Source organism: Haliotis asinina, chromosome 11 (assembly GCF_037392515.1).
Source record: "Haliotis asinina isolate JCU_RB_2024 chromosome 11, JCU_Hal_asi_v2, whole genome shotgun sequence".
NCBI classification, from domain to species: Eukaryota; Metazoa; Mollusca; class Gastropoda; order Lepetellida; family Haliotidae; genus Haliotis; species Haliotis asinina.
In genome coordinates, this window is record NC_090290.1 from 26,495,549 (window position 1) to 26,514,644 (window position 19,096).

At 40.9% G+C, this 19,096-nt stretch overlaps 1 protein-coding gene across 1 annotated transcript in view; it reads left to right on the forward strand.

Moving 5' to 3' along the window:
* Positions 1–18,348, forward strand: part of LOC137256298 (uncharacterized) — a 30,455-nt gene extending 12,107 nt beyond the window's left edge. Inside the window, exons 5-14 of the mRNA XM_067794045.1 lie at positions 26–121; positions 1,784–1,914; positions 9,506–9,597; positions 9,699–9,783; positions 10,482–10,553; positions 11,519–11,614; positions 11,889–12,047; positions 13,409–13,504; positions 13,625–13,868; positions 16,967–18,348. Coding sequence (XP_067650146.1) covers positions 26–121; positions 1,784–1,914; positions 9,506–9,597; positions 9,699–9,783; positions 10,482–10,553; positions 11,519–11,614; positions 11,889–12,047; positions 13,409–13,504; positions 13,625–13,868; positions 16,967–16,992 — 1,097 coding nt within the window. The 3' untranslated portion in view covers positions 16,993–18,348. The remainder of the gene's footprint in view (positions 1–25; positions 122–1,783; positions 1,915–9,505; positions 9,598–9,698; positions 9,784–10,481; positions 10,554–11,518; positions 11,615–11,888; positions 12,048–13,408; positions 13,505–13,624; positions 13,869–16,966) is intronic.
* The last annotated feature ends 748 nt before the right edge of the window (positions 18,349–19,096 follow it).

The following is a 19,096-nucleotide window of genomic DNA, read 5'->3' on the forward strand; positions in this document are numbered from 1 at the left end:
TTCATAAAACAATGCTTTGTTTCAGGTATGTTCAGAGCACCGAGGTATAAACTACATGGCGTGGAGGATACGTTTGTGGACGGCGGGGTACTCTGTAACTACCCCATACACTGCTATGACGGTATGTGCCGTTCCTAACTACCCCATACACCAATATCTGTAACTACCCCATACACTGCTATGACGGTATATGCCGTACCTAACTACCCCATACACCAATATCTGTAACTACCCCATACACCACTATCTGTAACTACCCCATACACTGCTATGACGGTATATGCCGTACCTAACTACCCCATACACCAATATCTGTAACTACCCCATACACCACTATCTGTAACTAACCCATACACTGCTATGACGGTATGTGCCGCACCTAACTACTCCATACACCAATATCTGTAACTATATCAAACACTGTTATGACGGTATGTGCCGTACCTAACTACCCCATACACCAATATCTGTAACTATAGCAAACACTGCTATGACGGTATATGCCGTACCTAACTACCCCATACACCAATATCTGTAACTACCCCATACACTGCTATGGCGGTATATGCCGTACCTAACTACCCCATACACCAATATCTGTAACTACCCCATACACTGCTATGACGGTATATGCCGTACCTAACTACCCCATACACCACTATCTGTAACTACCCCATACACCAATATCTGTAACTATATCAAACACTGCTATGACGGTATATGCCGTACCTAACTACCCCATACACCAATATCTGTAACTACCCCATACACTGCTATGACGGTATATGCCGTACCTAACTACCCCATACACCAATATCTGTAACTACCCCATACACTGCTATGACGGTATATGCCGTACCTAACTACCCCATACACCAATATCTGTAACTACCCCATACACTGCTATGACGGTATATGCCGTACCTAACTACCCCGTACACCAATATCTGTAACTACCCCGTACACCAGTATCTGTAACTACCCCTTACACTGCTATGACTGTATGAAAATCAAGAAGGGAAGAAGTATGGAACATCTGGAAGTATGGAATCTGGTAATCATTATCACTTTGCGAAAAAACACACTGTCTTTTATGAATATGTTAATCGATGCAGTGTGACTTTATCTGTTGGTGTGTTTTTTTTCGTTTGGCCGAGAAACATCGGTTGTTGAGTTACTTGACGGGTGGAGTGCGGAACACACAGAGAGACTGCACATTATAGACACTAACACCGGTAACAGTCTGCTTCCCGATCAAGCCCAACACTTTATTGCTTGCGTAAAATGCACTCGTTCTGCGTCAACGTCGAAAAAAAAGATATTTTCGTGTGGCAGTCTTACACCGCTCTTTAATCACACTGCCACTTCTATGTAGCTATCCTTATTGTTCGTTATGTCAACCCGTGCATAGTGTACAAATCACTGTTCAGTATGCCAATCCGTCTGCAGTGCACTGATTATTGTTTATTATTGAAACCAAAGTATATTTTACCCATGAGCCATGCAGTGTGTGTACAGTGAAGCGCTCTTTATTCAGTGTGCCAGTCTGTGTACAGTGAAGCGCTCCTTATTCACTGTGTCAGTCTCTGTACAGTTTAAACATCAATGTTAAGTGTGCCAATCCGTGTATGGTAAAGCGCTCCTCTTTCTGTGTGCCAATCAGTGTACAGTGTAGCGCTCCCTACAGCGTGCCAATCCATGTACAGTGTGGTGCTCATTATTTAGCGTGTCAATTCGTGTACATGTGTTTGACATAACTGATCTTCCCAGTATCTGGCTTCAGGTTGGTGGCTGTCGATGAAGAACACAGACAGCTTTATACAACGACTCCAGCCACTCAGTGCACTTACCCGACTCTTCGACAGGAGCGAGAGGTTCGGGGAATTCAACAATAAGACACTCGGATTTCTTTTGGTAGGTGTTTTTTTTTGTAAACCTGAGGGGTATGCTTGTTACAATTACGTGCGTGCCCTGAATTACACAGCCAAGTTTACATCCTGCATGCAGGGACTGCAATTACCTCCATCCTTTCTCCTTGACCCAAACATGAAGTACTACTTCTTTCAGTCACGATTCAAGCAGATTCACATGAGCAATATTTCAACAGACTGTTATTCCCATTTATATCTCAAACACAGTTTAGGATGGTTGTCATTCACGTATACAGGGGTTTCCCAAGCAGATAACAAATTAAGGTCACGTCTCTCACTGTTCTCACACTGTCTAGCATACAACCGAAGATTGGTTGGTTGCTCTGTTTGTTTTATATAACGCTCAGCAATATTCCAGCTATAAAGCAGAATTCTGTAAAAACAGCATTGCCATTTCTTCCTGCTGTTTGGAGTTAAGACGTATAACTTTATTTCATGAATCCTGTACCTGATGAACCAAAAGCTGAAGACGTCAACGCCGACATCACCACCAGCTGGGTAGACTACGATTCAGTGTTTCTCATCTACACCTGGAACCACCACACTACCATTACCAGCAATGGTTCGACTCTAGACCCAACATCGTCAAGGCTTTCCATGCACTCGCACCCTACCCTTTCTTCTGTTCTGTGTCACCGTCATCATCAAGAGCATAGAGAAGGGATAGAAGATTACGACTGTCCATTTACACATAGGTGTCCCCCGCCCTTCTCTCCACCACACTGAGACTATTCTGTGATGCAGGCGAAAGATGCACATAAATATAATCTAGGAATATTCTTTACTTGTTTATAAATGTCAGCCCTGAAAATAATTGTGTTTACGTAGCATTTAATGAATGTTACTTAAGAATAAACATCGACAAAATAGAGACATAATATCCCAGTGTGCGCTTGAAGAAATCTGGACCAAATCATTCCACTCTAGAGCTCTATGTTTAACTGTGCATTTTAGTTTACTCACTGATACACCCTAACCAACACATTACTCCCGCACTAGCAGGATGTCTGAACCACAATCACACTCAACTGTAATTGTACTCCACATTCAGGCGGGTTGGTGTCAGCGTATTCCCAATCTTCAGAATCAAGTCCATTCCCTCTGGAGTTGGTTGCGTGCATGTATGCATGAATGTCTTTATTTCCCCCAGATTTTAATCTGAAGATCATGCCAAATTAAATGCATAGTTTACAATACAGTATTTGCATTACTTCAGGGTATGAAATGAAGGCATGTGATATGCTATAGCGTTTGTTAAAGTTAATTTGCAGTGTACAATTTGAGAGCAGTAGGGAGTATTGCGTTTAGTAAATGTAAACTGAACCACTAAAGATATTGCGCACCGATTGTGGTTTCTTGAAGCACACACTTTAATTCACCCTCAGTAGCACAAAATAGGGAGGACTGAGTACAAACTTGACACATACGGCTAACACATTTGCAGGAATCAGACTTAGTATCTGGTATCATAACCGAAAGTCATCATTGTGTGTGGTCTCTATCGACAGCGATGAAAGCGTTGCAACATCTTTTCATGGTATGAATCAGTCGGTTCATGAAGGCTATTGGCTCTCTGATCCGTGCTCTGACATCTGATCGAGTCCAATTGCAGTTGTCGTCCTTGGTTGGAGGTCTTTCACTCTTCTTCACTCTCGTCCCAAAGGTGTTCTGTTGGACTTAAATCCCGACTGAGTGTAGACTGTTGTAGGGTTTGGATGCCATGTTGTCTTGGGAAGTCAAATGTTGCTGTGACAGTGTGGGCACGAGCGTTGTGTTACTGGTAGATGTGATTTCTGTAACGTCCAAAATGTGGTACAACGTGGGATCTTGTGACTTGGTCAATATAGCGAGCAGCTGTCGCGTCACTTGCTCATCTTGGACCAAGATTCTGGAACGCCACGGTATCAGCTAACTGGTTGACTGATTGGACTCCACACCATGACGCTTGAATCACCCCATGTTCTCATGCCTGCCTGGACGGTCGTGGATGCTGTTATTGACCCCAAACCACTCTTGCAGATTGTCCTAGGATGAATATTGAAATGACTGGCAGTTTGGCCAACTTGCAGTCGTTCTTCTAGTCTATATAATTTGTGTCATGGCGATTGTGTCAAAACAAACATAAGTTCGGGCGGGTTTGGTTCTTGCTTTCATTGGTAGTGTTGTCTCGAATTGCTCGTTTTCGCGAATGTCATACGGAACGTCTTATCACGTCTGCCTTTTTAGGTGCATGTAGACGATATGCTTCTTCATCAGAAAAACACACTGATGTTGTTTAAAACTGGTCAATCTGGATTGAAAAACATGTTAACAAAACTATACAATCATAATAAAAACACCATTTTGTAAAAACAAAATTTTTGACACGTGTCGTATTTCGATCGCGTAGATCGATGCACACGCTGTTGATCACTGGGTTGTCTGGTCGAGAAACAATGCCAGCATAGCATCGTCGTCAAGCCTATCTATTTCAGCAGTATGTAGAAGGATCCTACACATACGTGTTGATGATAGTAATATGAGCACAGATTATCGTTTGTCAGTGAGTTGCAATCATTATGACAGGGCCTTCTTAATTATTGTAATCTATATTTATCTATGAAAAAGACGAATATGTTGTATGTCTTGTACCCAGATCTTGTATATGGCGAGCAAGTAACACCATGTCCGTTCAGTCATTTGGAGTTCATTGTTTTATACAGCTGGTACCAATTCACGTCTTTTACATTTGTAGAATCAGCCGTTTTCACTCAGCTGGGTGGAGGTCAGGGCTGTTGAGGCCAAGTGATCGCAAGGAATTAACACATTGTGTGTTCATATATATTCCAAGAACAAGGCGGCCATCTCACTAAACTTATACAGCAGAGACCTCCTAATATGTCGACAGTGTGCTCAGTCGCACTGATAAAGGTCATTGTGCATGAAGCATATGTGCCATGTTCATTCATTTCTCATCGTTAACGTCGTGGCATTTGTTTGCACTGGTGACAATACACGAATCGTCGGAACATTTACTGTCAGCACAATACTTCACAAATACACGAATCGTCGTAACATTGAAGCTAATCTTTTCCATTAGCCTTAAGACTAACGTTCATGAAACAGCGAGGTTCACAAACTAAACTAAACAAAAGATACCTTACTAAACATGCTTTACCAAATGGTATAATTAATTCAGTTTCTCATACAAATTACTTACAGCATCGGAGCCTTAAACATAATTACTGCTAGGTTTTAGACGTTGCTTTCGCTGAATAATAACTGAAGTGGTAAGACGAATTGAGAATAGAATTATCTCTGCAGTAAAATGCAAATTTAACTTTAGAATGTATTTTCTTATTCAATAACTATACGCATGATGAAAAATACTATCCTCAAATAAATCATTACTCCAAATGCTTCAAAATTTAAAGATATCCCCAAATACACATACAATAAACATCTGTGTACCAACAACCTTGTCAACATTGAGACATCTGTACAGCATTAGGCCTACCACTGTTATGCCATATTGATGGATTGCATTCACTGCACGTTTTAAGGTCACATGACCTAACTATGCCCAGTCAACCCAGTCACAGACTTTCTGCTAAGTTTTTATGAAAATTGATTACATGAAAACTGAAATGAAATTACTCCTTGATCGTTAGTTGTTAGGATATAGCTGAAATATACTTTAAATATCATAAAACCATTTTTGGAAAAGAAACTTATAAAACAATTTGCAATTAGCATTCACACTGAACACCAACTGACGTGTCGAGGTGTTGTTATTCTGATGCCCTTGTGTCTATCTACTTCAACAGTTTTGTACAACATCTGTGAACGTGTCTGCTGCAATTATGAATTTATCTTATTACCAACTTTTAATATGATATGATGGGTGGCCCGTATTGCATTAATTTCCTGTATTGTTTTGACTATATCATACGATGTCCTATTGACGTCCACATGCAATATCCTTGCTTGGGGTGTATTTTCAAGAGCCGGAACCACTAATGTTGATCAGGCATGTGTTCAAAATTACTTTTTTAACACATTCAGAAAACTACACTTAGGTACCAACTGCAGCTATAATAAAGGCCAACGACACAGTTTATATTTGTGCATTTTAGAAATTTGACATGAAACGAACTGCGATCGTTAAAAGAACAAAATAAAATTGTCCCACACTGAAGAAAATTTAACTCTCCAACACACGTTTTAATGAGCCACTCACTGAAACGTATTGTTCTCAAAACAACTATTAATAAACTTATTTCCCAATTATTCCAGATACAAACAGTTAATATGCTGAACCCCATGGCTCCGGTCCGATGGCGTTCATGAGTTGGTAACACAGTTAGTGTAAAACAGGTTTCAAGTCTCAGGTGACGATAATAACGATCAATAATATTTTAAGGCACCCTGGGAATTGGAAAGAAAATGACATTTCACAGTTGACTTTGAAATCTTAACGGTTCGGATTTCCCCAGGCTCAAAGTGTGTATGTTTATTTGCCTGGTTTTTTTTATTTATAAAATCGGGGTATAAAGTTACCAAAGCGGTCCCAGTTGTAGGAACAGGTGCCCCAACATATATTAACATTCCGCACATCTTTTCCGATGCTCTAACCTCGGTCTTCAGCAGAATGCTACCTGTAAATTATATTCAGCCTACGTCACGTTGTCCTGGCAACCGAAAGAACATCGCTTGACTTAAGGAGTTTTCTCCCTCAGAGTGTCCGTTCTCGGCTTTATAACCCGACAGATGCTGCAAGGAGACCCCGTATATATTTGCTTTAACTCGTTATAATTGCAGTTCGCCAACACGTTTACTTGTATTACGGTCTTTCTCTGATGCTTGTTTACCTTGGAATGGCTCCTTTGGCAAACTTTAATGAGACAAATAACGTTTTCTTTTCTTTCATAGCACATACCTTTCCCTAATAATGTACTATGGATATCCGGTCGGGCCACTATGCTCACAGTGTGGGTATCCGGGTCACTGTGGTCACCGGAAGAGCATGACTTTCCAGCTGAACACGAACAGAACATGCCCTAAGAGTGGCATGCTGTCTTAAACTCGAGCGCGCGTCGTGAACGTATCTAGTGATTTGAAGAGAAACGGAACCTGGAATCTTCGGTGGTGGAGGTCCGAGTTTCTCAGACTCGGCTCTAACATTTGACTGCAAGCACGCATAGCGTACTTTGTAAACCCAAAAGGTGGAGCCGATTACTGCAGACAATATAATAAATATAAAGCCCGCAGATATATGATCTGCTATATGTTGCTAGATGAAAATGTGTCATTGCAACGGGAGTGAGGAAAATGCATGACATATACAGTATGGTTCAAAATTATTGAGAATAGCTAAAGCATTTCATATTATTAAACGAGAACAAATCAGATAAAATTGAATGTATTGTGAAAGTGAACTGACCTTTTCATGTTGTGTAGGTAACAATTTAATATTTTATCAAGTCTCCTTGAGCTTCACGGCACAGTCTAAGACGGGTAGGCATACTTCCTATCAGAGAGGTTAGTGTTTCGTGAGTTATGCTGTCCCAGTATCGGACCACTTCTCTCTTCATGTCTTCAATTTTTGTCAACCCCTTTTGATTCACACATTCCTTCATCATCCCCCAAATGTTCTCAATGGGATTTAAGTCAGGACTATATGCAGGAAATGGTAATGCAGTCACATTTTTCTCCTGAAACCACTGCTTGGCATGTTTTGCGGTGTGTTTAGGATCATTATCTTGCTGCAAAATCCAGTCATTTCCATAAAACACATGTGCACAAGGAGAAAATTATCTAATATGTTAGTGTAGCGTTGACTTGTCAGATTTCCCTCAAACACACACAGCGGGGTCGTTCCTAATAAGGATATCCCTCCCCATACATGAAACTTTGGGCTGTATTTAGGTCGTCGATACAACGGTGCTGACGCAGACTTTGTCCATATTTTCACATTATTGGGATATACCCATATTGAGCTTTCATCAGTAAAAATCACATTTTCCCAGTCAAAGTTTTCATGTGCCAAACACCACTCAACACGCCTGTCTTTATGTTCTTGTTTCATGAGAGGAGAAGGAATTCCAGTCTTTTTCTCCCATCCAAGATCAATCAAATTTCTTATAACTGTAGATTTTGATACAACTGTTGATCCCCTTTCTATCATTTCATACCTGATGTTGGAGATGCTTGCCCTTTGCTTTTTAGACACTAAATTCCCAGCCGGACACGATCTGAGAAGTCCAATTTTCTGGGTCTCCCTGCTCCTTTCTGGTGCCCAAAATCCTTTCCCTCTTTAAAATTCTTCCTAATCCTATACACAGTAGAGAGAGGAGGTCCTGTTCTCTCTGCCAATGTATTTACATCATCAATTCCTTGATTACACAACTCAAAAATCAACCTTCTTTTATCTTCAGCAGACATTGTTGACAGTGCTGAGGAAAATGACGTCTGCTACAAATTCAGGGGAGGTAACTCTAATTGTACTATACTCAGTAGGCAAAGATGAGTTACCTCCCTTACACCATTACTTAGTTTTAAGTATCAGTGAATCGGTTGAGGTGTTAGGATAGCTCAAAGTAAGAAGAAACATTCTCAATAATTATGAACCAGACTATATAAATGGGAGTAATAAATGAGCAGTTGCGGAATACTTATTTACAATGCTTGAAATATTTAGCGCTATTGATGTTATTTTTAAAGAGATTTTTATGCTCTTCTTATGATATTTCACATAAATTCCATGTGCCTCGCCATGTGCATTTCCCTGTTTGATGAATACATGTATATGTGTGAAATGTACATTAAAAACATCTCTTGTGTCGTCCGATTCAACTTACGATTCAATAATGAGAAAGAAACTTGATTGTATGCGTTAATTGTAGCCTAAATGATAGATTTAAATGTTAGATTAAACAAAAGACAAACCCGAGTGTCGCAAAGAAGTATACGTGGTGCCCCGTGATGTTACAAAACTAGTCAACACTACAACATTGTTCAAGGCAGACACTACGACATCCACATATGTTGCCAAGGGAAACCACTCCCATCTTGCGTGTAAATTGAGATTGACGGACCTCCAGTAGTTGAAAAGGTCAAGGCTATTGCCTATCGCCTGTCAACACTTTTCTTGATTTTTATTATCGAAAGGTATATTGTTTCTCATTTCATTGTTGAGCGTATCACTACCGTAAATAACAGTGGTTCTCATGTTAACAACCATAACAAAAATTAAAAAAATATATATATAAAAAATTAAAAAACAAAAGAACAAAAAAATTGTCCCAGACTGAAACGATCGGAGTTTTTCAAAACTGTGCCGAGTCAGTTGATTTGATTGAAGCTGACACTGGACTTAGCCTACAATCGTTTGCAACCGAGGTCTGAAATTGTGATCTTAAGGATTTACAATGATTTTCCGTTCCCATCCCGGTTCAGATATTGTAGGATGGTGTCGTTGTCGACATCCCCGAACATCTCGTGAAGGTGGCGCTAAGAAAATAAATAAAGAAGAGTAATAACTGGTCAGACATCAAAGACGTGGCTATTGTGTTGATTGTGTGTTGATGTTGCAGTATGCCGACAATGAGGAGGACGTGCTAAGGTACCAGCTGGAGAAGAGGATGGGGGTGGAGCTACAGGATCTCCCGGACACTAAACTGGCCAGGTAGGGTCGTCCGCCATTGTTTACATACATTAAACAAAGATTGTCATAACTGGTGATGGGTTGTATATCTTTATACACTTAGTCACTGCCGATATTTTCAGGGAGAAGGTGAAGACACGCCAGCTGCAGCTGAAGGCGGACAGGGAGCACAGGCGTGTTGTCAGGGCAGTGGACGCCTTCCTCCAGGTCAGACACCAATGTGCTTCTTCAGTTTTATATTATATTATATTATATTATATTATTATATTAATATTATCTAAACTTCCGACTCAAATAAATAAGCAGCAGTTAGCTGAATGTCAAACAAATAGATGACGATCAGGTTTAAACTGGCTTGAGGCAGATCTACAGGTGTTTTAAAACAGTATTCTTTGAAAACACATTTCGAATGTTGACATATACATTATATCTGCTAATGAATCAGCTAAAGGATATGAAACAGCACACTACACGCATCAAGTCTGTGTAAACAAACTATTTTTATGCAACTTCGCATCCCTCACAATTGATGAATTCAAAAGCAGTTCACGTTACCGATGCCTAAAGAGTCACGTCTTTAACAGAATGACGAAGTTTAAAGAATTGAACTTTTGACAAATGATTGCTTGGGAAGACCAAATCATGCCGTACTCACTGACCAGTTAGATCAAATATATTTCATTATTGTAAAATAAATGAATGTATTTCTTAGAAATGTATGCTGTCTATTTGATGTGACCGAATAATATTATCCTTGGTCAAGTCTTGTACCCACCACGGGTCCTTTATAAAACAACCATGCCCGCCCATCCAAATATTCTACTGTCAGTCCTTTCCCTTGTCTGATCTTTACAAATGAAATATGCTAGAAATTCTTTCTTTCCACTTCCTCAACAATTTTGCAGGTCCTTAAACGTCATAACGTCGACTGTGATGCAACAATTAGCCGGGATGAACTAGAGGCAGCACTTCGTGACGTAAGTATACCATCTTTACACACTACTACTATACTCTACCTCTATAAGGAAATACATTGCTGATTACGTTACGTTCTTTATTCGTATCATGAGGGAGAGGATTGTTATTGTGTCGTCATGTAACTGACATTGCGTCGACATACGAGACTTACATCGAATATATCCTTTATATATTGACAAGCATGACATATGCCCGCCTGATGCATTTTGTAATACTAATTCAGTGATTTGAGCACTCGAATAGAAACGGGTTGTTGCTGACTCTGAACTTTGGCGTTTGCTGGATGTAAGGTAAACTGATTTCAAACCTGTCTCCTTTCTTCTCCCGAAGTCTGTACAGCATGTGTGCAAGTCGTGGGCTACAGGGTGATACAAACGGCAAGGGCAACTGTTGTATTGTGCACATCGTTCTTCCGACTGACTGCTAACAATGTACTGGATATAATTAACCATACTGTATAAAGATATAGGATAAACCTTTATATGTATGACAGGATCACCTTAAGCCCCCTAAAGTTTGGTTGTGTGAAATATGTCAGTGTCCACTCTGGTGCCATTCTATATAGTCTCAGTGTCAAGAAATGTATTGTTTCCTTGGTAACTGCTGTGCATCCCTCCGTGTTGTCTAGAAGTATCCAGACTTTCGTCTATAAGAGACCAGCTACAGAGAGAGTCATCCAGAACTCTTCTGCACTTGTTTGTATACGTATTTCCTTACTTTAAACCACACGTCTTAGTATCAGCATTTGGGATTCTTAGCACCCACTATGTAGTGGTTCTCTAACGACAGTTTCCAGTAATGCAGACAAGTTGCATCCATTTAGGCGCTCACAGTGAATGCTCAACACAAATGGAAATAGAAGTTCAGATGTTTTCTCTTTTTCAAAATGAATATATCTGCAGTAGAACACATATAAGTGAAATTGCTGTATTTCACTTGTTTATATATACTGGCTACACCACAGGAGACCACCTTCACGAGAACGCGCCGAAGACGGATCTTCGGGGATGTCGACAACGACACCATCTTACAATATCTGGACCGGGATGGGAACGGAAAAGTAAGATAGCTGTCTTTTACCTGAGTAACAAACAAATATGTTATCCAAAGTGACAGATAATCTGTACTTGTTGGCTGATCCTTTTTCCAGTGACAGATCACTTACAACCAGCTGATACTCCACAGGTACATTCATAAGCTGATTTATGGTGACAAGCGCATTTTCAATCTGTGATAGATGATTTAGCCATCCCCAACGATAGTTCACACAGAGTAAACTGATCCCTTGTTTGTGACGTGCCAGATATTGTGAGCTGATCCTTTCTTTGCCACAGATCACATATAACGAACTCATGCGGTTTATGGAAGAAACTGGGATCACACTGCAGACTCGTTTCCTTGGTTACGACAGGAAGGAAGTGAACAATCTGTTCAACTTCTTCTCGACGCTACAGTCCACACTGCTAACTAACGTCAAGAGGATATATGTAGAGGTAGTCAGTTCTGACGTGTAGAGCAACGTTGTCGTGGTGGTATCATACATGCTGTACAGGTTTTGTAAAGCCATTGGTATCCGCCCTGACATGTAGAGCAACGTTGTCGTGGTGGTATCATACATGCTGTACAGGTTTTGTAAAGCCATTGGTATCCGCCCTGACATGTAAAACAACGTTGTCGTGGTGGTATCATACACACTGTACAGGTTTTGTAAAGCCATTGGTATCCGCCCTGACATGTAGAGCAACGTTGTCGTGGTGGTATCATACACACTGTACAGGTTTTGTAAAGCCATTGGTATCCGCCCTGACATGTAAAACAACGTTGTCGTGGTGGTATCATACACACTGTACAGGTTTTGTAAAGCCATTGGTATCCGCCCTGACATGTAGAGCAACGTTGTCGTGGTGGTATCATACACACTGTACAGGTTTTGTAAAGCCATTGGTATCCGCCCTGACATGTAGAGCAACGTTGTCGTGGTGGTATCATACACACTGTACAGGTTTAGTAAAGCCATTGGTATCCGCCCTGACATGTAAAACAACGTTGTCGTGGTGGTATCATACACACTGTACAGGTTTTGTAAAGCCATTGGTATCCGCCCTGACATGTAGAGCAACGTTGTCGTGGTGGTATCATACACACTGTACAGGTTTTGTAAAGCCATTGGTATCCGCCCAGACATGTAAAACAACGTTGTCGTGGTGGTATCATACACACTGTACAGGTTTAGTAAAGCCATTGGTATCCGCCCTGACATGTAGAGCAACGTTGTCGTGGTGGTATCATACACACTGTACAGGTTTTGTAAAGCCATTGGTATCCGCCCTGACATGTAAAACGACGTTGTCGTGGTGGTATCATACACACTGTACAGGTTTTGTAAAGCCATTGGTATCCGCCCTGACATGTAAAACAACGTTGTCGTGGTGGTATCATACACACTGTACAGGTTTAGTAAAGCCATTGGTATCCGCCCTGACATGTAAAACAACGTTGTCGTGGTGGTATCATACACACTGTACAGGTTTAGTAAAGCCATTGGTATCCGCCCTGACATGTAAAACAACGTTGTCGTGGTGGTATCATACACACTGTACAGGTTTAGTAAAGCCATTGGTATCCGCCCTGACATGTAAAACAACGTTGTCGTGGTGGTATCATACACACTGTACAGGTTTAGTAAAGCCATTGGTATCCGCCCTGACATGTAAAACAACGTTGTCGTGGTGGTATCATACACACTGTACAGGTTTAGTAAAGCCACTGGAATCTTTCAAAAAAGTTCTTGCATTGTTTAGCACCGTATCTAGAGATGTGTCAGACACTGTTATATTGTTCTTGTTGTTCCCAGGAAAGAGACATAGAGAGGAGTGTTGGCATCAACACTGGTCACGTGGGCACAACAGATTTTGTCCTGGAGGATGCGGACCGCGAGTTTATTGTCGAGGTAAGCATGTGTAGGTTACACGAGAACATATTTCCCATTTACAGGGTACATGTTTAAAAGGCGCAAGATACCGTTTGTAATATCTTATGCAACAATCATACAACTGATTTCTTGTGACAGCGAGGCAGACGGTCCGTCATAGCCTTCCTCAAATATTATGTCGCCATCAACGATCCTCCATTAAAACGTCTAGCCACCATCGAGGAGGGGCTTGTCCTACGTTCACAACCCCCAATACAACCGACATCAACAGCAACGGTCGCCACTGTACTCGACCAGGACCTCCCGTACATAGACGTGGCAATACCAGGGTCTAAGGACTCCGCGGGTGAAGTGGATATATCCCTCGAAGAGAAACTCCCAAGTGAGTGTTCTGACTGGTTAAGGGCTTCATAGGAAACCATACATTAGTCAGAATACCATCTATATGATCCTGCCCTGTGGTTGATACAGGTTTTATAGGAATTTGTTACGGGAAAATGATCATGGTGCACATTGATTAGTACAATTTTCATGGGGAACACTTTACATTCGTGTAGGATTAACATGATTCCTCTGATTGGTAAAGGCTTAATGACTAATATCTACTTTGTTAGTGTAAAATTAACCTGGAATATCGCCTCTGGTTGGTCAAGGCTGCATGAGGACTACTTCCCTTTCTTAGTGTTACATTGGCATGATCTCGTCTGACTGATATAATCTTCACGAGGACAACTTCCCTTTCTTAGTGTTACATTGGCATGATCTCATCTGACTGATATAATCTTCGTGAGGACAACTTCCCTTTGTTAGTGTTACACTGGCATGATCTCGTCTGACAGATATAATCTTCACGAGGACAACTTCCCTTTCCTAGTGTTACATTGGCATGATCTCGTCTGACAGATATAATCTTCACGAGGACAACTTCCCTTTGTTAGTGTTACATTGGCATGATCTCGTCTGACTGATATAATCTTCACGAGGACAACTTCCCTTTCTTAGTGTTACATTGGCATGATCTCGTCTGACAGATATAATCTTCACGAGGACAACTTCCCTTTCTTAGTGTTACATTGGCATGATCTCGTCTGACTGATATAATCTTCACGAGGACAACTTCCCTTTGTTAGTGTTACATTGGCATGATCTCGTCTGACTGATATAATCTTTATGAGGACAACTTCCCTTTCTTAGTGTTACATTGGCATGATCTCGTCTGACTGATATAATCTTCACGAGGACAACTTCCCTTTCTTAGTGTTACATTGGCATGATCTCGTCTGACTGATATAATCTTCACGAGGACAACTTCCCTTTCTTAGTGTTACATTGGCATGATCTCGTCTGACAGATATAATCTTCACGAGGACAACTTCCCTTTCTTAGTGTTACATTGGCATGATCTCGTCTGACAGATATAATCTTCACGAGGACAACTTCCCTTTCTTAGTGTTACATTGGCATGATCTCGTCTGACAGATATAATCTTCACGAGGACAACTTCCCTTTCTTAGTGTTACATTGGCATGATCTCGTCTGACAGATATAATCTTCACGAGGACAACTTCCCTTTCTTAGTGTTACATTGGCATGATCTCGTCTGACAGATATAATCTTCACGAGGACAACTTCCCTTTCTTAGTGTTACATTGGCATGATCTCGTCTGACAGATATAATCTTCACGAGGACAACTTCCCTTTCTTAGTGTTACATTGGCATGATCTCGTCTGACAGATATAATCTTCACGAGGACAACTTCCCTTTCTTAGTGTTACATTGGCATGATCTCGTCTGACAGATATAATCTTCACGAGGACAACTTCCCTTTCTTAGTGTTACATTGGCATGATCTCGTCTGACAGATATAATCTTCACGAGGACAACTTCCCTTTCTTAGTGTTACATTGGCATGATCTCGTCTGACTGATATAATCTTCACGAGGACAACTTCCCTTTCTTAGTGTTACATTGGCATGATCTCGTCTGACAGATATAATCTTCACGAGGACAACTTCCCTTTCTTAGTGTTACATTGGCATGATCTCGTCTGACTGATATAATCTTCACGAGGACAACTTCCCTTTCTTAGTGTTACATTGGCATGATCTCGTCTGACTGATATAATCTTCACGAGGACAACTTCCCTTTCTTAGTGTTACATTGGCATGATCTCGTCTGACAGATATAATCTTCACGAGGACAACTTCCCTTTCTTAGTGTTACATTGGCATGATCTCGTCTGACTGATATAATCTTCACGAGGACAACTTCCCTTTCTTAGTGTTACATTGGCATGATCTCGTCTGACTGATATAATCTTCACGAGGACAACTTCCCTTTCTTAGTGTTACATTGGCATGATCTCGTCTGACAGATAAAATCTTCACGAGGACAACTTCCCTTTCTTAGTGTTACATTGGCATGATCTCATCTGACTGATATAATTTTCACGAGGACAACTTCCCTTTCCTAGTGTTACATTGGCATGATCTCGCCTGACAGATATAATCTTCATGAGGACAACTTCCCTTTCTTAGTGTTACATTGGCATGATCTCGTCTGACAGATATAATCTTCACGAGGACAACTTCCCTTTCTTAGTGTTACATTGGCATGATCTCGTCTGACAGATATAATCTTCACGAGGACAACTTCCCTTTCTTAGTGTTACATTGGCATGATCTCGTCTGACAGATATAATCTTCACGAGGACAACTTCCCTTTCTTTGTGTTACATTGGCATGATCTTATCTGACAGATATAATCTTCACGAGGACAACTTCCCTTTCTTAGTGTTACATTGGCATGATCTCGCCTGACTGATATAATCTTCACGAGGACAACTTCCCTTTCTTAGTGTTACATTGGCATGATCTCGTCTGACAGATATAATCTTCACGAGGACAACTTCCCTTTCTTAGTGTTACATTGGCATGATCTCGTCTGACTGATATAATCTTCACGAGGACAACTTCCCTTTGTTAGTGTTACATTGGCATGATCTCATCTGACAGATATAATCTTCACGAGGACAACTTCCCTTTCTTAGTGTTACATTGGCATGATCTCGTCTGACTGATATAATCTTCACGAGGACAACTTCCCTTTCTTAGTGTTACATTGGCATGATCTCGTCTGACTGATATAATCTTTATGAGGACAACTTCCCTTTGTTAGTGTTATATTGGCATGATCTCGTCTGACTGATATAATCTTCACGAGGACAACTTCCCTTTGTTAGTGTTACATTGGCATGATCTCATCTGACAGATATAATCTTCACGAGGACAACTTCCCTTTCTTAGTGTTACATTGGCATGATCTCGTCTGACTGATATAATCTTTATGAGGACAACTTCCCTTTGTTAGTGTTATATTGGCATGATCTCTCCTGATTGGTAACGACTTCACGAAGACTCTTTTCATCTGTTAGTATAAGAACTTGTCTTGTCGTAACGTGGTTTGTTAATATGTTTCAGTTTTGAACCAGGCCCACGGCACATGAACAGCAACCCATAACATTTGTTGCCATCTGAAGCCTGCCAGAGGATGCATCAACATCCATCCCCGGATGAATGTATGAAAACATGCTGCTTTACATCAGTCACAGTAGTATTGGTACGGGAATAACAAACAGTGACATGGTCGCAATACAGGCCACATTGTATTTAGCAGGACAATTGTTTTCATTACAAAAGGATTCCAGCTGGATATGAATATGTTTTGCTGAAAGAGGCACATGAACAGTTTCAAAACGAGCAAGTATTTGGGTAGTAAACAGAACTCTCAATGGATAAATGCCATTTGAAAATCGTTGATGAACCACGAGTTTGTACATCGATTTTTGATGGATTGGTATTTATCAACATCTAGTATTGTCATATAACTGATGAGGCAAGTAGGTTCTTTGATTTCAACAAAGTGTTTATGTCATGATGTTTTTATGTGTGTTGAGCCTATCTGAACAATGTAACTTGCTTCGCTGTATCGTGCAGAAATGTCCATTCTTGTCCAGTAGTATCATATATTTCTGCATTGGCAATATGAGGAAGTGTCACCTTACCCCATTTAGTATCTCTGGACTCAGAGTGATGTCCGATCTGAAACAATGCCTGCCTGACCACAAGTGGATCGGGAAATTGTTCATTGCCGGTTGAAGCGGCTCACATCCTGCTATAGTGCATATCTGACTATAGTAGATTGGGAACATGATGAATTATGTGACTTTATGCACAAGACGTGATTGACTGGTGTCACATAGGCGTGTATAGTATGCTGCACATTACGTATAGTTTCATTGAATAACGGAGGACGGTGAGGTAGCCTAGTGGTTGAGGTGTTCGCTGTGTGAAGACCAGGGTTCGAGTCCCCATATGGGTAGTGTGTGTGAAGCCCATTTCTGATGTCCCTCGTCGTGATATTGCTGGAATATTGTTAAAAGCGGTGTAAACCTAAACTCACATACTTACTCATGTCACGGGTGGACCCCTGATATTAAACCACAATGATGATGTCACGCTGATGCTCTTACAAGTGATTCTGAAAATTAATTCATTAGTAGCATTACGTATCATTTATGGAAACTGCACACGGATAACCTCCAGCCAATGTGCCACTACGCCGTATCGCTAACCTTGATCTTCCTTTGGCTAGATCTTCTGTCATGTTAGTATCGTATAAACGCCATACGGACTCTGCGACATGTGTCGGAATGGTCATCTCCTTTTATTTCTCTGTTTGTTCTGTCTATACTGCCTCCAGTCCAGTCTGACTCAATCATCTAACTTTATCAGGTTTACGACTGGAGCATTTACTTACCGCGACGCAAGTTAACTTATTTGGAATACATTGAATACGCATCTACTTTGAGATTGTTTGTGAGTTGTGAATTCATTATGTCCGAGAACCTCGATTTGCTCTCAGCTGACTTTTCAATCAGGTGGCATCTCAATCAGATGCTTGAGAACACAAATACAAGCGCGTAGACTCCAGCCAAGTTTATCGCCGACTGACGGATCTCGCTGTATCACCATGGCAATCATGATTTGCAGGTACGGATATTGAATTACGTGGTGCATGATACTGCATGACTTCTGTACACACGTAGGTTCCGGTTATGTAAGGAGGTGTTCATAGATCTGTGTACATAATCCTGCTGAATATATTACACATGCAAAAGAGATAGAACTGCGGCTCACTTTAAAAATACATTGAAACGATTAGTCTTACGGATTTAGTTTCGGAAACTCCCACTGAAGTAGTTCACACGATGACGAGAGAAATATGCAGTAGTGAGTGAGTGAGTGAGTTGAGTTTTACGCCGCACTCAGCAATATTCCAGCTACATGGCGGCGGTCTGTAAATAATCGAATCTGGACCAGACACTCCAGTGATCAACAGCATGAGCTTCGACCTGCATAATTGGGAACCAATGATATGTGTCAACAAGTCAGCGAGTCTGACCACCCCATCCCGTTAGTCGCCTCTTACGACAAAAATACACCCTAAGAGCTGATAATACACTCTTACAAAAATACAGGAAAACGCATAGACTAACACTGAAATTTTACATAGCGTTCAAATGAATGTACACGTTTCATTTCTTATGA